Source organism: Mus pahari, chromosome 6 (genome assembly GCF_900095145.1).
Source record: "Mus pahari chromosome 6, PAHARI_EIJ_v1.1, whole genome shotgun sequence".
In the NCBI taxonomy this organism is placed as follows: domain Eukaryota; kingdom Metazoa; phylum Chordata; class Mammalia; order Rodentia; family Muridae; genus Mus; species Mus pahari.
Genome location: NC_034595.1, coordinates 13,455,499 through 13,479,862, shown reverse-complemented (window position 1 = coordinate 13,479,862; position 24,364 = coordinate 13,455,499). Strand labels below are relative to the sequence as shown.

The following is a 24,364-nucleotide window of genomic DNA, read 5'->3' as shown; positions in this document are numbered from 1 at the left end:
TTATATCTAAGTACACTGTAGCTGTCTTCAGATGCACCAGAAGAGGGTGTCAGATCTCATTATGGATGGTTGTGAGCTACCATGTGGTTGCTGGGATTTGAACTCAGGACCTTCAGAAGAGCAGTTGGTGCTCTTAACCACTGAGCCATCTCTCCAGCCCAAGGTAATCATCTTATAGAGAGGTCTGGAGTTTCCAGTTCATGCTCTCTAGCCCAAACACTTTCAGTCCTATGTGAGGAGGTACATACATCACAGGAGAACCGTGTGGCAGAGCTTCATGTCACACGAGTAAGCTGAAGCTTACTCACGGCCCCAAATCATAGCTAGCAGGGATGTACTCAGGAAACAGTATGCTGTGAAGTCCTTTTGCTGGTTTCAATATGTAGCTGGGGCTGAGAGTCACTGACATTGGTTAATAGAATCTTCATCCCTTTGCTCTTGTCTGGTATAGAAATGGGTGTTTGGTCAGGTTCTTCCCATTTGGGAAGATCTCTTGGAGAAAACTGCCTTACTTTAGGAAAGCAATCACATGCTCGATATTATTCCTAGGAAGACTTCTCTCCAGAATTTTCATGTAGAGAATGGCAGGTCACACAGCCAACAGTTCCTCAGATGATGCCAACGTGAGGCCGTCCAGGATTGCATCGTGTATACAGCATAGCACAGTTTGGGAGGGCTGGCAGAACGCAGTGATCGCAGCTGAAGAAAAGTGAGAACTTTTATTTGCAATGCAGGATTAACAATTTAAACAGAAAAATCTTGACTAGGACCCCAAACAGGAAACTAGAAGAAAACTTCTCAGTAGTGGGGTGCCATCCCACAGGATGCCAGCTCTTGGTATACAGCTCTAGGCTCTTAGCTGGCCTGGGGAAGCCAACTGAGTGCAGTCCTCTGAAGAGAAGTGTGGAGAACAGGCCGCTTAAGTGGCAGGCATCAGAAATGGTGCTCTCAGGGGCGTCTCTCTCTGGAGGTTCTCCAAGGCAGGAGCAGTCTTCCTTAGTGACTGACTTTGAAGTCTTTCTCTGAAGTCTGGGATCTGACCTGACCCTTCCCCAAGTCAGGCTGGCAAACCCCCTCCATTTATAGGGGCTCAGGCAGGCCCTGATTCCTTTGGTGTGTGTATATGATAGTAGGCTAGTAGGTCGTTCTTTTTCTCTGTCAGCTAAGGAATTAAATGACAGAAAAGAGTTCAGAGCAGTGCAAAAGCAGGATATATTTGTAAGTGCCACAGACTCTGAACAGGGCGGGGCTCCCAGAGATGGATGGGTCCGAGGACAAGGGGGTTTGGCTTCTCATTTGCGTTTCCAGTGATCTGCCTTGTGATTTCCTCCTCACATTCTGTATCAGTCTAAAGGTGTTGAGCCCTTTCTATAGGCGGGATTGGTTTTCTGTCTCTGTCCATAAACACAGAAATAGAAGTCCCTGACCTGCTATCAGTTACATTTCTGTTGCTGTGATTAAAAAACAAAACAAAACACCAAAAGCAAATCCTAGAAGAGTTTATTTTGGCTTCTGGTTCCAGAAGAAGAATCAGTAATGGTAAGGAAGACATGTCAGCTGGAAGCCTGAGCAGGAAGCTGACTGGTCACATCCCCTCACACAGGAAGCCAGGAGAGTGGACTGAATGGGGTGAGGCTATACATTCTCAAAGCCTGCCCTCAATGATGTACATCCTACAACAAAGCTCTAGGTCCTAAAAGTTCCCTCAACTCTCAAACCTCCCACCAAAAGGAACAATCTTCAAATACATAAATGGGAGGTCATTTCTCTTTCAAACTACCACAGTACACACGGGTGGAAATAGCTATAATAGTGTCCCTTGCCCTGGTGCATGAAGACACAGTTGTTGGGGGCTGGGACTTGCAGTTGACTCCCAACCCTCTCTTTTCTTTGTGTGTAACATGGACAGAAAGACTCATTGCAGGTAAGGGAAAGTGACCTACTTTCTTGGGGAAATGAAAACTTACTGCTGGGACCACAAAGCTAAATAATAATAATAATAATAATAATAATAATAATAATAATAATTTATTATGTTAACTCAAAATGAAGTTATTATATTTCCTTTCTCTCATCCTAGTGGCTGTGGTCCTGTATGTTAGGTGTAGAATAAGGACCAATCCAGGCTGGAGAGATGGCTCAGTGGGTAAGAGTGAGTACTGCTTTTGAAGACAACCTGAGTTAGTTTTTCCAGCATCCGTGTGGAGGTGGGGGAGCCCATCGCCTCCCATCACTGCAGCTCCAGGGGATTTGACACTCTCTCTGGTTTCTGAGGTCACCTGCACTCACATGTACATGCCCACACATATATACATAATTAAAAATAACATAATTATTTTCTTTGTTTTTTTTTTTTTTTTTTTGATTTTTCAAGACCCCAAAACAAGACTGTGTAGCCCAGCTGTCCTGGAACTAGCTGTGTAGACCAGGCTGGCCTTGAACTTACAGAGATCTGCCCACCTCTACCTCCTGAGTGCTGGGAATTAAAAAGGTGTGCTCTACCACCACCTGGCTTTAATATAAATCTTTTTTTTAAATTGAGGACTAATTACTAGAGAGCATCAAACCTAGGGGGGAGAGAGAGAGAAAACGAGCAAGTCAAGCTGGTTAAAGGGATCCCCAAACAAGTCTGGTGGCTCCAGTTTCCCTTTCTAAGTTGTCAGGAGAACATAACTGGACAGTCTGCACCCAGGAATTTGAATGTGGTTCTAGCTGCCAGCAACCTTTGCAGTCTCTGACTCATCACTTGTTCAGTGGGGGCCATCAAAGGCACTCCTTGCAGGCTCTCTCCCTGAGGGTGGAGCTCCAGGTTGCTACCAGGGAACTCCTAGCCTTGCTGAGACTCCCGCCTGTTCATAACTCATCACCATGTAAGCAATAACAAGAGTTTTCACCATATGTGACAACAGCTTTATCAGAGATGGCTAGTGACTTTCTGAAGGAGCTGTCCGTACTGGTGTGGCTGTCCAGCTAACCACCCTGTGCCGGAGATCCCTTTTCTTCCTACTGCTGAGATTACGGGTGGGCTGCCACACCTACCTGGCATTTACCTGGGTGCTGGAAATCTGAACTCAGGTCCTCGTGCCTGTGCAAAAAGCACTTTACCCACAGAGCCATCTCTCCAGACTCTAGACAAGCTTTACAAAAGACGTCTCAACCACTTATGATACTAAGACTGAGAGTCATGTACTCACACGAAGAAACCAAATGGAGACTGGGTTTGTTTGTTTGTTTTTCCCCATAGACAGGGTTTCTCTGTGTAGCCCTGGCTGTCCTCGAACTCAGAAACCCTCCTGTCTCTACCTCCCAAGTGCTGGGATTAAAGGGAGACTGGGTTTTTAATGAATGTGAAATGCCAAACTAGCCTCAAATCCATAAATTTGAACTTCTTTGGATTGAGTACGACTTTTCAAAACAAAAATAAAAAATTTTCCCCAGTTACTTTGACTTTTCTGTTAAATGTGCGTGGACCTAACTCTTAATGGCTATCCTATTTCAAGACCAACGGATCAAAAGAATATGGTCCATTGCCAGTTCTTAGGTATGTTTACACTTCTAATGTGTTTCTCTGAGAAAGCCTCCTTTCCTCAAATTCCCTTCACTAAAATGGCTTTTTCTATCTTCGGCTCCTGCTGGTCCCTCTCACCCCAGGACCCAGCCTCCTCTCCCAAGTCAAACATTTTCTTGTATGAATTATTCATTTTGTTTTGAAAATAGCTTTAGCAAGCAAGCTCAGGTGAGTACCTGTGGTCTGATTTCCATTGGAGGGCATCTCCACCTAACTCGTATCCTGCCAGGAAATACTACGTCAAGTGTATCTTTTGAGAAAGAGAATTACCCCATTTACATGTTGAGAAAAATACTTGACATTCCCTTGACCAACACAAGCTTCCTCCTTCCTCCTTGATAACAGTAGAACAGCTAACTGTTCCTTTATGACTGGCTTTTGGATTGTGCCTGATGTTTGAAATTAGTTTAAAAAATCAAGCCCCATAGCCTACTAGATCTCTTAATGGCCTGTGGTTTGCTACACAAAGGCCAAGCATTGGAAATACCTTGTGCTTCTACTCTCTTACAAATTACATTCCTCCTACATGTGATCCTCCTGCTGTCCTCCACAAAATTAAATTTTTGATTAAGGACTCATCCTCCCCGTGTTTTGGAAGACACACAATAAGAAGACCTAAGCCCCTGGTACAAGTAACCTTCTACTGCCTGTATGGGAGTGAGGCAGGGAGGGTCAATTTCCCAGTTACATAAATAATACATTCTCAGGGAGAAACTTTCCAGCCAGGGTTCTGTTTTCCTGTGTGTGTGTTTGTGTGTGTGTGTGTGCCTTCTTTTTTAGACTGACCTTTTGCTTATTTGCCCACTCAAGGTTGAACATTTGCCTGGTGTCCTGTGGAATCATCAGCAGTTAAACATTTTTTTAGAGCCATACTGGGAAGGGAGAGCAGCTCCAGCCAGTTGTCCGACATTCCAGGAACTTTTCCACTGACCTTAGACTACGGCCTGCTTTTTGCGTAAGGCTATTATTTCAACAAAGGACAAGTCTGGAAAAAAGAAAATAGGTACATGCTAACCAACCCACTTGGCTCTTTGTTAAAGACTTCTGTCAAAGGGTTCTGTGGACAAGTTTGAATTAGTGACCAGAGTGAAGGCTTTGTTCTAAGTGCAAAGTAAAATTTGTACTTCCTGCTGGGTGTGGTGGCCCAAGTCTCTAATCTCAGCATTTAGGAGGTAGAGGCAGGCAGATCTCTGGGAGTTTAAGGACAGCTTGGTTTACCAAGGGTAGCATGTTCCAAGCCAGTCAGGACTACATAGTGAGTGCCTCCCCGCAAAAAGATTTATATTTCCTGCTTGGTATGTGGTCTCAGATACCCCGAAATAAATATCTCCCCCCCAATAGAACAGTAATAACAGTAACACTATTTTGAACATCTATATTTATCAACATTGTACTTCATCGGAAATAATGGCGAGTCAGTGCAAAAGCTGTTTTGAGATACACGAGCACACATGCATGCGCACATACACACACACACACACACACACACACACACACACGCACACACGCACACACACTGAAGGAAAGTGATTTTCTGCTACCTTAGGGCAGTTTTTCCAAGCTTTATCTCTTTAAGAAGATTAGGACCAGGCACCAGTTGCTTAATCGCTTAGATGTAACAAGTTAGGAAAAGCTCATGCTAAGGGCTGGTGAAAGGCAGGGTGGGAAGGGTCAAATACTTAATGAGAATGAAAGTCATTGTGTGCCACAGAACTTCTGAGAGTGATGGCCCTAGACAAGGAGTGAGAGTGGCCAGAAATGTCAACAGTCATGATACCAGCGCACTGATAGAGCCCACACCACAGGCTTTGAAGAATACTTGGCATTGTGTTCCCAAATCAGGGACAGCAGTGGGGTTTGACAAGAATCCAGTCAGCACCATTTTTAGTAAGTGAGATATTCCTGAAGGTTCAGTAGCATTTTGAAACTTGAAAGGGTAAAGACTAGGGATAAAGTATGCCATCTATAAACTAAGAACATCCCTGGGGGTCCATTCCCCCAATAGAGGAAGACCTGAAGAAGAGACAACGTGCCATAAGGTTTTCTTTCCCAGGATTCAGCTTCCTGATCTATTATTGTGCATGAGGGGACGTTGAAGGGTGAGTGAGTGCCCTCAACACTGACCTGCAACTGTGGACTAAAGTAAACCAAGAAGTATTAAGTTTATACTGATCGTGGTGTAAACCTTCCACAACGGACACTGGGTAGTGATAGTTTAATGGATAAAGAACCAAACATAAGGACTTGAGTTTCACCCCCAGACTCTGGGTTTTTTCCCCCTTAAAGAATGAAAGCCGGGGCTGGTGAGATGGCTCAGTGGGCAAGAGCACCCGACTGCTCTTCCAAAGGTCCCGAGTTCAAATCCCAGCAACCACATGGTGGCTCAAAACCATCAGTAACAAGATCTGACACCCTCNAAAAAAAAAAAGAATGAAAACTGGGTGTGACGGTGCATGTTTATAATGCCAGAGCTAGGGAAGCAGGGACAGGTGGACCCCTGGGGCTCACTAGCCAGCCAGCCAGTCTACATTTATCTCTAAGTTCCAGGCCAGCAGGAAAATCTGTCTTTAAAAAGATAAAGTGGATAGTGCCTAGGGCTGTCCTCTGGCCCATGCACATGTCCACTCATACATACACACCTGCAGCCATATATATGTACACAGACATGTATACACACATACACACTACAGTACTGGTTATATCTTTGGGAATTCTCAAGTTAAAACTTCGAGGCAGTGAGCACATTTAGTACCAAGATCTTGTTTTTTGACAAATGACTGATCCTCACACAGGAGCAGAAAATAAACAAGATGACTCTGGAACATCTTGTAACACCATAAAAGTCAAGAAGTGTTCAACAAGAAGTAGTTGGGTATAGTAGTTTGTGGTCCCAGGACTCAGGAGCTGAGACAAGGAGTCCTTGTGTCCACGAGTTTGTAACCAACCCGGGAAACATTTAGAGACTAAACAAAAATATAAAACACTCCCACCGCTGTCATGTAGCACAGAAGTCAGCTTAAATAGCTCCCATGGGCCAATGGCTAGAGCGATTTGGATAGTAAGATAAAATGACATTGGTTTAAAGTAAGAGTATAAAATAAATCTGTGAGTCTGTAATGAAAAAAATTAAATGACTATATGTACAAATTTATCTCAAATAATTTAGGTGAATGCTATTCTTTCCTTCAAGGAAATGGAGGGTGATGAGGGTGATGCCCCACTTCTTAAGTGTCAGCTGCCCACAATGCTGTCCTTTCAGAGAATATAATCAGGAAAAAGGATGAAGAGAAAGAAAGAAAGAAAGAAAGAAAGAAAGAAAGAAAGAAAGAAAGAAAGAAAGAAAGAGAGAAAGAAAGAAAGAAAGAAAGAGAGGGGGGAGGGAGGAAGAAGACCACTTTACAGTAAAGAAAGCCATAAACTTCATCTCGATTGGGGGGTTCAAAGTCAATCTCAGCTGTAATGAATCACAGTGCTAATATGCATCATTTTTACCTTCGTATTCTTCCTCTCTAATCCTATAATTGTAGGACAGAAGCAGCAGGTTCTAGTTGAAGGAGTGTGAACAGTATTGTTTAAAGATGAGGAAGTTTGAAAAACGGATCCCCAGGGGACCCAGTAACTTAATGTAACTTTAAGAGAATTGGTTGCTCTTTTTCAGAGGACCTAGTTTCAATTCCCAACACCCACATACTGGCTCACAACTATCTGTAATTCTAGTTCCAGGAGATCCAATGCTTCCTGGCAACCGTGGTGGGCACCAGGCATGCCATCAGTGCATGCCTATCCATGCAGGCAAACCATCCAAACACACGCACACACACACACACACACACACACACACACACCACACCACACACACTCCCTTCTCTTCTCTTCCCTTTCCTTTTCTTCTTTATCTTCCTCTTCCTCTTCTTTTTTGGCTTGGTTTGGCTTGGTTTGGTTTTTGGAGACAGGTTTGATTTTTCTCTGTAACAAATCCTGACTGTTCTGGAATTCTGTGTAGACCAAGTTGGCCTTGAACTCACAGAGATTCAGCTGATTGCCTCCTGACTACTGGGACTAAAGGTGTACACCATTACATCAGCTAGGGGTACTCGTTACAAGGATAGGATATCAGTGTTTAAGAGGAATAATTCTTAAAACATTAGCTTTTATCATTTGGACAGTCTCTGGTCTAAACCCTAAAGAAACTCTGAATAAAAATAGAAAGGACAATTACATTAAAAAAAAAATCTGGGCAACACAGGGAGCCTTGTGGTATAGGATGACAAAAAAGACAGGGGACAGAGTCTCCTCTCTCTTTGGAAAAAGTGCTTCAGTAGAAACCAGGAATGTCCATAGCAAGTCCTGGCAAGGGCTGGACATTAACTATAGTGATAGGAGATAATTGCACCTTCAGTGTGGACAGAGGAATCCTGTGCACCAGGTGCCGTCCACGTGAAGATGTTTGCACTGGGGTAGTCACAAGATGAGAAAAGCAGACATTATTCATGGTCGTTTCAGGGGAGGAATTTCTTAAGGAAACAAGAAGCAAAACACAAGGAAGTAGATTATTTAGAACTGTCTTTCAGAGTAATCTGCAGTGAATGCACAAGAAACACTTTGGAAGCACCTCCACCACAGTGGGAAGAAGCTTGAAGAAGGGCTAATGTGACACAACGAGCAGTCTACCTGCTTCTGTCTGTGCCAACTAGTACAAGCTCATTTGACAACCACAGTAAAACAGCCTGAAGGAAGAATAGACACAAATGGTGTTTGCCTAAGCTTTTGAAGTTGCTACTGTATTAGTACCGAACCAATAACAAATACTAGAGAGGCCGGGTGTGGTGGCCCACACCTTTAATCCCAGACTTGGGAGGGAGAGGCAGGCGGATTTCTGAGTTCTAGGCCAGCCTGGTCTACAAAGTGAGTTCCAGGACAGCCAGGGCTACACAGAGAAACCCTGTCTCGAAACAAAACAAAACAAAACAAAACAAAAAAACCCCCCAAAACAAACAACAACAACAACAAAAACAAATACTAAAGAATAATCAGATAACACTGAACTCTTAAAACTATCATTTTGAAATAATTGTAGTGCACAGAAATAGAAAAGATAGTGGAATAAGGCGCTGCAAATCCTTCAGTCTCCTCCAACGGTGCCATCTAAGGAGAGCACATCATCAAAGCCAGGAAACGGACACCAGTGCGTCCATATGTTTGTTACTTTTATATGGGTGAGCATCTGAAGTTTATAGAGTCTTATCATGTGAAGATTTGTATGAGTACCCCCTCCCTTCAAATCAAGATTCAGAACTGTTTTCATCTCCACAGAAACCCCCCTTGCATAGCACTTTATAGTCATGGGAATCTACTCCCTGCTCCCTGTTCCCACTGTCTTCCAAACGCCGATCTGTTTTTCCTCTACGTAATTTCATCATTTTTGAAAATGCTGCAGAAATAGAGTCACGTAGTGTGTAAGCTTTTGAAGCTGGTCTTCTTCATTTAGTGTGATCTCACAGGTTTCTACTTTAAGGAATAGATGTTAGTAGTTATAATTTTGAAATTGTCGTGATATAAATGTTCTAGTAATGACATTCTGAGATTCACCTAATGGCTGGTATCATTTTTGAACTATGATGGCATCTTTTTTTTTTTTTTTAAAAGATTTATTTATTTATTATATGTAAGTACACTGTCTTCAGACACTCCAGAAGAGGGCATCAGAACTAGTTATGGATGGTTGTGAGCCACCATGTGGTTGCTGGGATTTGAACTCTGGACCTTCGGAAGAGCAGTCGGGTGCTCTTACCCACTGAGCCATCTCACCAGCCCAGATGGCATCTTTTTTGATTGCTCTCTGTCTTGAGAAGTCTGTACATATGTAAATATGAATGTGGGTTAAATGTTAACTAACCACTGCACAGCAGAATAGCTTAAGGTGAGTGTTCAAAGGTGACTTTCTGTGTAAACGTAATAATGAAGGGGCGTGTCTCTTATCAGATAAACAAGTTTCAGGGGGGGATTTCTTAAGCAAACCAGAACTAAAACGCAGGGGAGAAGTTGTAAGCTAAATTATTTAGAACTATCTTTTCAAAGTATACAGTGATCTGCAGAGATTATCCTCTCTGGCTTGGAGAAGACAGAATAGTATATATAAAGTGCTTATACAAAGTCATGTGCGCAAAATCATTCTGAAAACCCAAAACCTTTGGTTGAAATTACAATAGACCAAGTCTCTTCTATGTTATTTAGAGTATGGGAATACCTCAAATCCAGAACATGGGCTTTAAGAAGCAAACTCCATTCTATTCTCTTGTCAGTTGTTGTTGCTGTTGTTTTTGATGTGTGTGTGTGTGTGTGTGTGTGTGTGCGTGCAGAGGCCAGAGGTCAGCATCAGCCATTTCACCAATAGTTTTCCACTTTAATTTATATCATTTTACTATATATTATATATGGTAATGTGTGTGTATATATGTATGTATATATGGCTTACTTATTTACGTTTTGGTTTTTCAAGTTAGGGTTTCTCTGTGTTTTCCTGGCTATCCTGGATACCACTCACTCTGTAGCCCAGGCTGATGGGCTTATTTATTTGATGGATGCTTTATCTGCATGCGTGTATGTGCACTATGTGTGTGCCTGGTGCCCTCAGAGGTCAGAAGAGGGCATAGAATACCCCACTGGTTAATAGTGACAGTGGTGTTGGGGTTGGGCCCTGTCCTCCAGAGCAGCAAGTGCTCTTAACCACTGGGCCATCTCTTCACCCTCCTCCACTTTGTCTTTGAGACGAGGTCTCTGACTGAGACTGGAGCTCCAGGATTTGGCTTGATGAGGCCATCATGACTGCACAACAGCCGTCTCTCTGACTGAGTCATCTCCCAGGCCCTGTCTACTGATTTGAATCAGAGTGACACACAAACTCATAGAGCTCATCCCATAAAGTCTTTGAATTTAGGACAAAGGGGCACGGAGAAGTGGATGTTTCACTTTGTCTTCTGTTTATAAACTGTTTCCGGTTATCTAGGCCTCTGTTATAAAGCTGGGCTTGTCTAGGAAATAAAGTACAGTTTTGTTAATTTTATTCAGGGATATAGTCTTTGAATCATAGACTTTTTACAGTGACTTGGTATAGATAATGAGTCTCAGATCGACTTTATTAGTTTTAAAGAGTGACAACTGGGTCTGGAGGGAATAGCCCAGTGGTTGACAACACTTACTGCTCTTGTAGTGGCCCCTAGTTTGGTTCTTGGCACCCGAGTCAGGTGACCTGCCACTTTAGCTGTAGGGAATCTGATATCTTCTTTTGGCCTCTCCACAGCACTGAGTTCACATATGCACATTCTAACACATTTAATATACTTAATTAAAAAAAATTGCTGGGTATGCTGGTACACACTTTTAATTCCAGCACTTGGGATCTCTGTGAGTTCAAGGCCAGACTGGGCTACAGAGTGAGTTCTAGGACAGTTAGAGCTGTTACACAGAGAAACCCTGTCTCAAATAAAACAAAACAAAACTAGTGACAACTGTTATTTACTTAAAGGTTCAGGGTTAAGAGAGACATGCTGTTTTCGTTTTCAGTCATTATTTTTAAAACCTTGTAAACTGGCATATTGGTTTTAGAATTACCTTCATGGTATTTATCAAATTTGATGTGCTTATACCCTTTGTTCTGAAATTCTATTTATAATATTCTATTCCACAGATGTAATCATATGTGGTCATAGCTATGTGATGTTTTGTGTGGCACTGTTAATTATTTTGAATAGCTACAAATAATTTAAGCATCCACTATTTTGGAAAAAACTTAAGTAAAATATGGCACATTAAATTATGAAATACTATGGTGTATGAAAATGAAGTAAATTAAAATATTGTAATTAAAAATAGTTAAAGTAGGCAGGTATATGTTCAAGTTTGAGGCCAGCCTGGTCTACAGAGTGAGTTTCAGGACAGCCAAGGCTACAGAGATCTCAACCTTGTCTTGAAAAACCAACCAACCAACCAACCGAAAACAAACACAAAACAAACAAACAAAAAAGGGAAACTTATTACAAAATATACCTCAAATACAGCAATGTAAACACTCCATCGACTGCTTCTCCTTCCCTCCCTTTCTCCCTTCTTCTCCTCTCCCTCTCTCCCTCTCCCTTCTTCTCCTGAGTGAGTGCTGGGATTAAAGTCATGTGCTATGACCACCTGGTGGGCTGCTTTTCTCTGACATTTTATTACTACTATATTTTTCTGTGACCTAGGATGGCCTGAAACATACTATGTAGCTCTAGGTAGCCTTAAACTCAGGTAGGAATTATAGGCACAGTTATGTGCCTATACACCAAGTTGCTATTTTAAAATCCCATGTAGCAATGTAGGGTGGAAATGTTTCTAAACATAACTTAATGTTTAGATTTAACATACAAAACGTTTTTTGACATCTTCTTGAAAAAGGGAACTGAAATTTCTTTAAAAATGACCTTCCTGAATTGCAAGCTGGTTATACTTTTTTTTTTTTTTTTAAAGAAGTGTCTACTTATTTTAAAGTAGGCATCAGGAAAGAGATTGAAGTTGTTACTTCCTTTGAAATGGTGTGGGCAGGCTCCCTCTTTCATTTCAGACTTTGAAGACATGGCTTAAATAGCTCAAATTTCAATGATCTAAGAATTGAAAAAGCATTCCGTTCGGTCAGAAGTAGATGGGCTTTGAAAGAGGGGGAAAGCTTGTTCTCACTAGTTATACGCATTATATATACTAAATAGCTGTTTTATGTTTTACTTATAACTTGGTTTTGCTCATACTAGAGGAAAGGGTTTTGGTGCAAACAAAACATTTTCTGGCTGTGAAATTTCTGAGATCTCTAGCGTATTTTCACCTGGAAAAACATTAATCCTTTCCTATAACGCTCCCCCAACCCCGCCCCGCGGAAGGATGAATAAATAAACTTATAAAATAGGGCATTATAATGGCCATTAAATAGCTATGCAATGAAAGTTTCTTTTAGTATTTATTTGACTGTTGGGTAGAAAAGCACTCAGATTAAAACCGTGTGAAAGTGAAGATGGACTTCAGTCCAGGGCAGTCTCATCTACTTAATTTCTTTCCCAACCACACCTATCCGTCCAGTGCAGGTCTCAGAGGTTGGCCAGGGTCTGGCGAACTGGCTACCGTCGCTGCTCTCAGGTCCGGAAAGACCGCGGTCCACCCCTGGCCCGTGGACGTCGCGCGGGTCCCCTGCCGTGCTGCCAGCAGTGTCGCCCGCCAGTAGTAACTCTGCTTCGCTTCAAAAGTTCCCTGGGGTCCCCAGGCTTTTCTAGCCAGCAACGTTCAGGGCCCAAGCCAGAGTCCCGGGAGCCGGAAGGCCCGCGGGCTTGTAGGAGGGCGAGTCGCGAAGCGGGAAGCACAAGGCGCGCGTTCCCGCGAACGCAGGCGCGACGCTGGGCGGGGGGGCGCGCACGCGCTCGAGGCACGGGCGGGGGGAAGGGGCGGGGCGGGGCAAAGAGGCGAAGGCGGGAAGAGGGCGCCCTGGAGTCCAGCCGAGCCCCGGGAGGGCGTCGACGCCGAGGGGGCGGGGCCAGGCGAGGCGGGAACGCGCTCGCGGGCCGGGAGGGCGGGGGCGCGGCGCTGGCGAGAGCGTGCCCGGTCCCCGCCCCTGTTTCCCACTCTTCCTTCCACCTCTGACCGGCCGGAGCTGCGGAGCGGCTCCGCTCGCTGGTCCCCGGAGCCGCCGCCCGCTTTCTCCGCCCGCGGTGAGCCCGTCAATCCCCGCACAACGCGCTCCTCCATCTGGGCCATGGATGGGTAAGTGCCGGGTGGCCGTTCGGGGGCTGCGCTGGCCTCGTTTCCTCTCGGCGACGCGTCCCGCCGAGGCCGGGGAGCAGGGCGCGACGCCGGCTAGCGGAGGAGCGGCCCGGGGCTAAGCCCGACGGCAGGGACCTTGGGAGCGCGGGGGTCTGTCCGCCGCGGTCTCCGCTTCCTGCGCGCGGCGCCCCCGTCACGTCCGCCCCTCGCAGCCTCGGGGCGCCTTCGGGAAGCAGAGACGAGCCAGGGCCGGGGTGCCGGGCCGGACTCCCCACACTTCCTCTCAGAAAATGGTGCGCGGCGCTGGCGGGGGCGGAGGCTGAGGCGGCCGCGGCGCTCGGGGAGTTGCTGTTTACCGGTGGGGTGGGGCGCGCGGCGGAGCTTTCCCCCGGCGGCGGGCCCGGGCGAGCGGCGACAGCCGTCTGGGCGGCGACCGGGTCTCGAACTGCGGTCCCGTGCGGTTCTCGGAACCGGTGGCGTCTCCCGATTTGGACTGTGAGATACGTTAACCACTTCTAAATACCGAGCGTCTGCACTTTATCACCGGGGACGCTTCCTCTTCGTTCCCCACCCCCAAGAAACTTCGTGAATTCGCCTCGGGCGATGTCAGATATTGTGTAAGTGTAGATTTCCGGGCGCTTTCAACTGCTCGGTTTAAATGGGGTCTGTGACTAAAAGGGAAAAAAAAAAAAGATTTACAGTCACCTTTTCCGAGCTGGTAATTTCTCTGGGAACTCTGGAAGATGGGACAGGAACTGATGTATTTTAATAAAAGCGTGAATTGAGGGATTTTAGTAAATTGAGGGTTTTATAGTCAAGATAAAAACAAAAAACAAAACTCCAAGTTAATTAGAGATTCCACCTTTTATTTATTTAAACCTTTGCTGTTTGAGTTGTTCCTTAACCCCTCTCCCCCGCCGACTTTTGTTGACAAGACTTCTATAAATTGCGGAATGGTGGAGCATATAACTTGTTTGAAAAGTAAAATACATTTAGTAGCTTGCCGCGTAGTTGATCATAGCATGCTACGTGTGTAAGTGAGGACACTAGAATCTTACAGTTTTTGCCCTCGTTAGGTTTCGTTTATCTTAATTTCACAAGATTGTGATATATGGATTATCTCATTTGAATGCAGATTGCACACTGCCGCAGATATCAAAGTGCAATTTTAGATTTTGATTTATGGTTGTGATGTTCTTTAAAGTATTTTTATTTAATGGGAGCTACTTTGCGAGCGAGAGAACGCTTCTTGAGCATTGGCTTCTCATTACCTGACTCTTGATTCATTTAACGTGTGAAATAACTTTCAGTGATTTATGCCATATAAGTGCCATTATATCAGTTCAGGAAGGACTGTGAAGTGTTGGTCTTCAGAAGGTTCAACTTAGGGTGTGGGGAAACAAGTTAGCTTTTTGTGTGGTGAGATTTAAAGGGCTTGACTTTGGCTTCTTCACTGTGAAGTGCGAGCTCCTCCCCCACCGCGCACTGGTGGGGGGCAAGGGTGAATAGGAAGAGTCACCCTTATTCAGCATCTATGTGTTTCTCTGATCCAGAACATAGAATCCATAGGCTTTTAGTGATCTTTTGTTACTACAGCTTGTTAAAACTGTTGGCTTACAAATAGCTTATACAATATTTCACACACAGACACACACCTCATTCTGCTCATACTTACTCCTCTTCCCTCTCCTTCCCAAACTGACTTGTTGATAGTTTTTATGAACTTTGCCTTGCTTGTGGAATTAAAGCTAAGAAGCCAGTAATGCAGATGGAGGCATTCAAATGGGGAAATGTTTGTTTTGTACATCAGGACCAATAAAGATACTATTACACACTCGTAAAAAGTATAGCATATCAGTTATTTATCAGACATTTCAGAGAAATGAATACGAGTTTCAGAACTCCACAAGGAAAAAAGGAATGGTTATTGTTTAAAACAATGAAGTTTATACCACTTGATGCAAAGGCAAGTTTGCATACCTTTAGGAAATTATGACTCTATTGATTAGTAACGTAATACAGAACTTATGTGTAGCTTTCTTTTAGGAAATATAGAGATAAACTGCTAACTGAAGATATAGAAGAGATCAGTTTTGGTATAGAATAGCTGTATAGGGTTTTTTAACACATCTTATAGAGTGTGGCTTTTAATATAGTGACCTATGCCCCAGGCAAGCTTATTAAATTTCATTTTCCCACAGCTTGCAAAAAGCCCATTTCCTTTATTCTGAGTAGTTTAAAAAAAAAAACAAAACAAAGCATACTAGCCAACATATTTTTAGTTCCTCCTTGAATCCCAGCTCTCTGCCTCCCCCGATTCCTGTGTGTGTGTGTTCATGTATGTTCATGTGTGTTCTTGTTTGTGTGTTCATTCATATTCATTTCTACCATGGTTTTTTGTATTCCAAACAGTATTGATGGATAACATTTTTAAAATAGTAAGTTTTTTTTGGGGGGGGGCGGTTTTCGAGACAGCGTTTCTCTGTGTAGTTTTGGCTTTCCTGGAACTCACTCTGTAGACCAGGCTGGCCTCGAATTCAGAAATCCACCTGTCTCTGCCTCCCAAGTGCTGGGATTAAAGGTGTGCACCACCACACCCGGCAAAATAGTAAATCTTAATGGCGTGTAAAAACTGATGTTTGTATTTATTAGCTCTAGGAGGCAATCATGTTTTTGTGAGTTTTGGGAGTGATAAGATGCTGATTTACAAGATGCTTTTTGTGGCTGTAAAATCCAAGCCCAGGTTCTATTTTATTGAGGCTTCGGTTCAGGGTGTGATCACTCTTATCAGTGATTTAAAAGAATGAACTTTGGTGATTTTAGTTTTGGATTGGACTTGTCAAAGTGAGATAAACACATGCTTATTGTATTGAAGCACAACTGTTCTTTCCTACACACTAGAGAGTAATTTGTTTCTTGCATTGATTTTGAGGCTTTGCTTTTGAACTCTGCTGTTGCTACACTGTCTGTTGTTTTTTTTTTTCTTTATTAACATTTCACAGTTCATTTTTTCATTATTTGTTATTATAATGCTTTTTCTTTTTCTTTAATCTTACCTGTCTTTTAAAACTTGTTCTCTAACTTTGTTTTCCATTTTCTCTTTTTACTTTTTCCATACAGTGTTGTTACAGATCTTATAGCAGTCGGTTTAAAGGTAGGAATCTTTTACTATCCTTTCATAGTTTTTATATTTTAATTTTGACATTTCCCCACCAGTGGTGAAATGATTTCACCTGTTCACAAAATTGTCTTTTGTTCTGTGTGGTAATAGTCTTTTACTTTTAGCTCCAAAATAAGTAGGCTTGTGACTAATTTTGGATTTTATGTACCTTTTAGGAGGAACTATAGTATTATGTATGGAAAATTGAAACCACCCCAAGTATCACTTGGCAGAATTGGGGAGGGGGACATTGGTTTTGATTTTGAGTTAAAATAATCATAGGCCCTGATTTTTTTTTAAATCTTCTTTTGTGGTTGCACCTATGAATAATAAAATAACAGTAGCTGATTTTTTTGACTGCCAACTATGTGCCATGTGTTTTACATGTATGCTCACTAATCATTATAACATTCCTCCAAGATGGGTAATTACTATTCTTATTTTAGAGATGAAAAAGCAGGTTGAGAAAGTTTGTCCAAGGTGTTCAGATGCTTGTCTTCCTGTTCAGTTTTCAAAGCCTTACCCTTCTGTCGTTGTTGTTGTTGTTGTTGTTGTTGTTACACCTTGTTACTAGCAGTTAAGTCTCTATCTAAAACATGACTATCTAGAGAACTCAATATGTCTCAGTATGTTGTAGTAATGATTTTTCCAAGTTTCAAGTCTTTAGTTACATCAGAGTTTTCTCATTATTGGATTACAAAATACAAATCAAGAAAACAATACTCCTCAGTCAGTATGAGGGTTTTAAAACTATAATTTGTCTTTGGGTTGGAGAGATGGTTCAGCAGCACTTACTGCTCTTGCAGACGACCTGGGTTCTGTTCCCAGGAGGTATATGGTGACTCACAGCTGCCTGTACCTTCAGTTGCAAGGGGTCAGATGCATTGTTCTGACCTTTTGAGTTCACATACATAGTCAGGCATATACACATACATGAAATTTAAAGACAAATAAAATAAAATAACAAGATAACTGTCATAAAGTTTTGTTTGATATTTGATACTGATTTGGGAATCTAGTTCAATAGGCCACACAGTGTAGATTACTGGAGAAAGAAGAACAAAATCTTTACCTTTGCATCTATTTTAAATAAGCTAGGTTTATTTATATAGTGTGATCACTTTCCAGTCTGTCAGAGTTAGCACACATCCCACCACGGCTCCCTTGCTCTATGTTTTGCTAGTCAGTTCTGTTTTTGTTTCTGTACACTTACAGGATCTGATGGTAGTGCTTGTATTCTATGATTTCTTAAGAAATGAACATAATGAGAAGTTAAAGAATGGGATGTCTAAGACTAGCACAATTGAGAACTATTGCACTGTCTTTAGGGTTTAGGTAGACTTGACCTGTTTTGGCAAACTCTGAATATGTTTATGAGTAGGAAATTAATAGAGGCAGCCTTTTCTGGAACTGCTTCCTCCCGTATGTCATCAGTTTCTTACTTAAGAATAATATGCAGAGATTAGAAATTAAGGCCTCAACTGTGTGTCTGAAGGTGCCTGTGGAAGAAGGGATATTTAAATGAATTGTTTTGATCTTTAAAGATGTGTTTTGTGATTCTGGCTTTTTATCTGGCATGTAAATACAGCAGACATTTAAAAAAGATACCACTTTAAGGTTAAAGAATTGTGCTTATTTTATTATGGTGAAAACTCATTCATAATAAATGAAAGAAATTTAAATGTTATGCTTAGGAACCAGATATGAATATAAGATTGGGTTTTCTGTTTGTATCTTTTGAAGTAACCATTTTGAAAATAACAGCTCCGAAGAGATGATAAGCTGATTAGTTAATTAATAGGCAGCCTATATTAATATATTTATACATGTTATAAAAATGTATACTATACATCTTCAGCATCTATACATTGAAATACTAGAATTGTGCTTTATTCATTATATGTACTTTCTGGCAAGATTGTTCTTTCTTTGATCTCACCAAGGAAATTTAGTTATTACCAAATAATGAGTCAGTAAGACTTTCATTTCATTCAGAATATATGAAAAATAAGTCAATATTTGTTTTCTTTGTTTGCTGTTTGAATAAAACAACACAATTAATGGCTTTAATTAGTAGCAAGAATGGAATTTAGGCTGTGTTCCCTAATTGTACTTTCCTGGATTAAATTAAATTAAAATTAGTTAAAATTTATTTTATGTGTGTGAATGTTTTTCCTGCATATATGTTAGTTATATGTTACATGTGTGTCTGGTATTTATGGAGGTCATAAGAGGGCCATCAGGAACTGTAGTTAAGGATGGTTGTGAGCTACTGTATGGGAACTGGAATCTGAACCTGAGATACCTGCAAGAGCAGGAAGTGCTCTCTCCAGCCCTAAAAAGTTATTTAGATTTTGCAAAAGATAATTTAAAATACTTGTAAATATAAAAGTAATTATTTTAACAAAGGGAAACTAAGTTGCTTTTAAAGTGTTTTATAACATGTCACAGAAGACATTTGTGAGGCTTTCGTTACTAATGTTTCTAGTGTCTGATAATTATAAATGTTTGATGAATGAATGAATGACGTGGCACACATACTGGAACCCAAGCTTTCTGATACTGCTGGTATTCTAATAGGCATACACTTAGTGAGAAAGAAGTCCTTATTTAGATTGGAATGTATTGAAGACATGTATACATTTTCAGGTGTTTTCGGATTCATATCATGATATGTACCTTGAATATTCTTTGTGGGGTGTTATTGTTTTTTGTGGGGGTGTGTGTTGAGACATGGTTTCTCTGTGTAGTCTTGGCTGTCCTGGAACTCGCTCTGTAGCCCAGGCTGGCCTTGAATTTGGACATCTGCCTGCCTCTGTCTCTTCAAGGGCTGGGATTGAAGTCATACACCATCATTGCCTGGCTTGGGGAATTAATAAAAAAAAAAAAGATTTATTTATTTATTTTATGTATATGAGTGCTCTTTCTGCATGTACATCTGTATTTGAGAAGAGGGCATCAGATCACATTATAGCTGGTTGTGAGCTACTATGTGGTTGCTGGAATGTGAACTCAGGGCTTCTGGAAGAGTAGCCAGTGCTCTTAACCACTGAGCCATCTCTCCAGCCCAGGGTATTACTTTTTTAACATTGTCCAAATTAAAAGATTAGCTTTTGGAACTCATTGTGAAATATTTTTTGTTTTGGGGTTGTTGAGACGGTCTTGTTAGGTTAACCAAACTGTACTTAAACTTGCTTCAGTCTCCCAATGTCTAGGGCAGTATGCACTACCATGACTGGCTATCTGTATATGTGTATTATATGTCTATACAAGATACACACACGCACACACACACTCACACACATGTATATATATCATTGCCTCATTGAGAAACAATGAGCGGTGAGTCCTTTAAATGAAGATACAATCTGGTGATGAAGAGTGCTGTGGCATTTATTTTTGGGATTTAATATGCCACATAAATCAGTGACAGCATTGTAGGTAATGGCCTTTTCTGAGAGCCAAAGTGCATTTTAAACTTCCAGCTTGTGCATGCAATAGTATTAGCTGGCTACTACTCAAAATCTCAAAGCTACATTTGGTATATTCCTGTTTATTTTGGTCTTCCATAACTGTCATAGTCTATTCTATTTTTAGTGAGTAGTTGAGTATAGGAAAACACATGTTTAGGAAGGACAGTAATTGGCTTCCAATAATTGCCATGACTGCTATGTAGAAAAGAACAACACAGCATATCAAAATTATATTTGAAGGTCAGTTTTCTCCATGCTAGACCTTGGGGGTTAACTCAGCAGCCCATGGGCACACCTGGGTTGCCACCTGCTTCTGTAAGTAGTTTTATTGGGACATAGTCATGCTTATTTATTTCATTATTGTCTGTGGTTACTTTCACATTATATTAACAGCTGAATAGTGGTCGCAGTCTGCAAAGCATAATGTATTGACCTCCTGGTCATTTACAGAAAAAGTTTGCTTACTGTTATGCTTCACTGTTGGAAATGTGGAAGACCTTGGCTACAGTGTTTTTTTTAGAAATGAAATATTATTTATCTAGAGTACAATTCAATAAAGTTTGACAAATTTTAACACTCTAATCAAAACAATACAATGCTGCTTGATAAAGATCCCTGTTATCTCTTTCCAGATACAGTCTAGGCAACTGTTCTGATTTTCAGTAACAGAGATTAGTTTTACCTGCACCTCATATGACCAGAACCATAGAGTATAAGCTCTCCTGTGTGGCTGTTGGATTTAGCAAAATGAATTTTATTATGTTATTGTCGTATAGTAGTTCATTCTTTTATTTCTGTTTTTTATTGTGTCTTAAAATCTGTTCTCATGTTGATGGCCATTTGAGTTTTCTTTCCATCTTGGGAATATTACAAATAAAGCTTCTGTGTGTGTGTGTGTGTGTGTGTGTGTGTGTGTGTGTAAGTCTTTATTTTATTTATAGATGAGTGCTCTCTCTGTTTGCATTTATACCTGCATGGCAGAAGAAGGCATCAGATCCCTTTACAGATGGTTGTAAGCCACCATGTGGTTGTTGGGAATTGGACTCAGGACCTCTGGAAGAGCAGTCGGTGCTCTTAACCACTGAGCCACTTCTCTATCCCTGTGTATAAGTCTTTAGTATACTGTTGTATATCTATCTTCTAAGCCCAGGAGTAGAAGTGCAGGATGATAGGACATACAGACTTATCAGAAACTGTTCAATATTGTTTGGATCTTGAACCTTCCTCAAAGATCTGTATGTTAAAGGCTCACTTTGCAGGGTAGCATTTGGGGGAATTAATAGAACCTTTTAGTAGGTTTGGTTTCCTGGGAAGGTTTTAGTTTTCCATGAGATTGTGGGATATTGTCTCTTCCTTCTTTCCCTTTGTTTTCTGAACTTTCAGTGAACTATTTGTCTATCAATTACACACTGCTATTCTACCTGGCCCTCATACAGCAGTTTTATCTGTTTGATCTTGGACTGGAAACCCCAGAACTATGAGCTGAACAGACTTTTCTCTTGTAAGTTAGTTGTCTCAAGTATTTCATTATGATGATGAAGAGCCTACTTGTGAGCTGTTGAACCATTTTCTAAAATGTATGCACTTTACACAGTCTGCTTTATATTCTAGATCACATCTGTGGTCATATTACCTTGAATATGCCTGCTCTCCCAATCTCATCTATATTAGAACTCAGGTTGTCTTCCACCCTTTGCAATGCTTGGTGCTGTTCTATTTTACTCTTAGGTATCTAAAGGGTATAGCTAGTATCAGTAATATTTTATTGTACTTGCAACATTGTTACTGATTTAATGACTGGTACTTATATTTATTAGTATTCTGTGTACTGTCTAGCTGTTCACTTTTGGGGGAATTCTGTGACTCCTTTTGTTGTTGTTTTGTTTTGCTTTGTTTTGAGACTGGGTTTCACTGTATAACCCTCTAGAACTCACTCAGTAGACCAGGCTGGCCTCAGACCTAGAGATCTACCTGCCTCTGCCTCCTGAGTGCTGGGATTAAAGGCTTACACCACCACTCTCTGGCCTTTTAACACTATCCTTTATTCTAGTGTAGTATCTCTTCTCCTAACAAATATATCCAGTGGCTGGCTCTCAACCTGTCTAAGGCTGTGACCTTTTAATACAGTTCCTCATGTTGTAGTGACCCCCAACCATAAAATTCTTTTCTTTTTTTTCTTTTTCTTTTTTTTTTTTTTTTGAGACAGGATTTCTCTGTATAGCCCTGGCTGTCCTGGAACTCACTCTGTAGACCAGGCTGACCTCGAACTCAGAAATCCGCCTGCTTCTGCCTCCCGAGTGCTGGGGTTAAAGGTGTGCGCCACCACACCCGGCAAAATTATTTTCATTGCTACTTCATAACTATAATTTTGCTATTGTTTTGAATTGTAATATAAATATTAGTGTTTTCCTTTGGTTTTGGGCAACTCCTGTGAAAGGGTAATTTACCTCCAAAGGGGTTTCAACAACAGGTTGAGAACCTCTGTCCTAGAGTTGCAGACAGTTGTGAGGTACCATATGGGTACTGGGAGTTGAACCTCAGAGCAACAACTGCTCAATCCCTGAATCTTTGCAGGCCATCTGTTAAGTGTTTATTTTTCTTTTTTCCCTCTTCCCTCCTCTTCTTCCTCTTTCCCTTATATCCTGGCCACCCTTAAGTCTCAGTGTCTGTGTCTCTCTGTCTCTGTCTCTGTCTCTCTCTCCTTCCTTTTCCTTGGAGACAGCCCTTGTCTTGGAATTAGCTCTGTAGACCAGGCTGACCTCTGCCTGCCCCTGCCTCCGAGTGTTGTGATTAAAGGTATGCGCTACAACCATCCACCTCTTTAGTGTTTCTTAAAGATAGAGTTTTTAAAAAATGACATTTATGTACTTACTTATATAATTGTGTGTGCATATGCCTCAGCATGTGAGTGGAGATCAGAAAGCATCTTGCCAGAATTGGTCTCACCTTCCTCTCTTGTGAGTACAGAGGACCAAACTCCAGGTTGTCAAGCTTAGTAACCAGTACCTTTCCCACGGACCAGTTTCATCAGCCCCCCAAAAGCAGCTGCTTGGTTTGCTTTTGTTGTTGTTTTTGAGACAAGGTCTCTGTGTAACGTTGGCTGTCCTGGAACTCACTTGTTTTTCCTTTTTTTGTGGGGGTGGGGTTCAAGACAGGGTTTCTCTGTGTAGCCCTGGCTGTCCTGGAACTCTGTAGACCAGGCTGGCCTCAAATTCAGACGTCTGCTTGCTTCTGCCTCTCAAGTGTTACTTCACACCCCACAGCTTCTGATGATCTCTTAATTGATGTAAGTAGACTGACCGACCACAGAACTGTAGTCAAATGAATATATTAGTTACTTTTCTTGTTGCTGTGACCTTAAGGAAGAGAGAAAGTTTTACACTGGTGCATACATAGTTTGAGAGTACATCATTGTGGGAAGGGCATGGAGGCAGGAGCTTAAGGTCAGTTCACATAGTCAGGAAGCAGAAAGGTAAACTGTTGGTATTCAGCTGGCTTTCTTCTTTTTCTCTTTGCTTCAGTCTGGGATCCCAGTACCTGAGATGATTCAACTATAATCAGGATATTTTCTCCACCTCAGTTAAACTTCTGGACATACCTTCCTGCACACACTAAAAGTGTGTATTCTAGATGCTTTCAAATCCAGACAGATTGACAGTGCACATCAACTCTCACATATACCAACTTCATAACTTTTTGCTCATTGCACTTGTTCTTATTTTTTTCAGATTTTTATTTATTTTTTGTTCAGCTTTTGAAATGAAGTATTGCTAAGTTTCAGGCTCATCTCCAACTTTGAATCTTCCCACATTAGCCTTCAGAGTAGCTAGACTTAATAGAAATTCCCCACCACATCTAGTCCTTCTCCTGTGTTAGTTGAACATGTAACTGATTCAAGTTTTCTCACTCAGCACATTAATTAGTTATTATGTAAACATTTTCTTTGTAAGTTGCCTTGTAGTTAACATATCCAGTTATAACTCATAAGTACAACATCCAAAATCACTATATTGCTTCATGTGTACTGTAGGTAAAATAAAACAGCAGTCTCAGTTCTTTTCTGTCATTTATGACCTCATTAACCTTCATTTTTCTTAAGCATATGCATTATCCTGTACTTTAGAGCTGTTATTATAGCATAATTCTATTGAAAATGTTTTATGTGTGTATGTCTGAGAGTGAGTTTGTGCCCCTGTGGAGATCAGAAGAAGGTGGTGGATACCATGGAACTGGAATTAGAGGCTTTTGTGAGTTGCCATGTGTATACTGGAAACAGAACCCAGGGTTTCTGCAAGAGAAATGAACATTCTTAATCATTGAGCCATCTTCCCTGATAGCTCAATTAAATGAAATGATTTTTTTTTTTTTTTTTTTTTTTTTTTTTTT

General features: G+C 41.5%; 1 protein-coding gene across 5 annotated transcripts in view; it reads left to right on the top strand.

The window, feature by feature from the left end:
• The first annotated feature begins 13,129 nt into the window (after positions 1 to 13,129).
• Positions 13,130 to 24,364, top strand: part of Ptbp3 (polypyrimidine tract binding protein 3) — an 84,258-nt gene continuing 73,023 nt past the window's right edge. Inside the window, exons 1-2 of one of the 5 annotated variants that reach the window (XM_021201320.1) lie at positions 13,136 to 13,345; positions 16,466 to 16,499. In XM_021201320.1, coding sequence (XP_021056979.1) covers positions 13,338 to 13,345; positions 16,466 to 16,499 — 42 coding nt within the window. In that variant the 5' untranslated portion in view covers positions 13,136 to 13,337. Of the gene's footprint in view, positions 13,346 to 13,818; positions 13,963 to 16,465; positions 16,500 to 24,364 lie in introns of those variants that run through there. The other 4 variants (XM_029539563.1, XM_029539564.1, XM_029539562.1 and 1 more) reach the window with 4 other exon arrangements.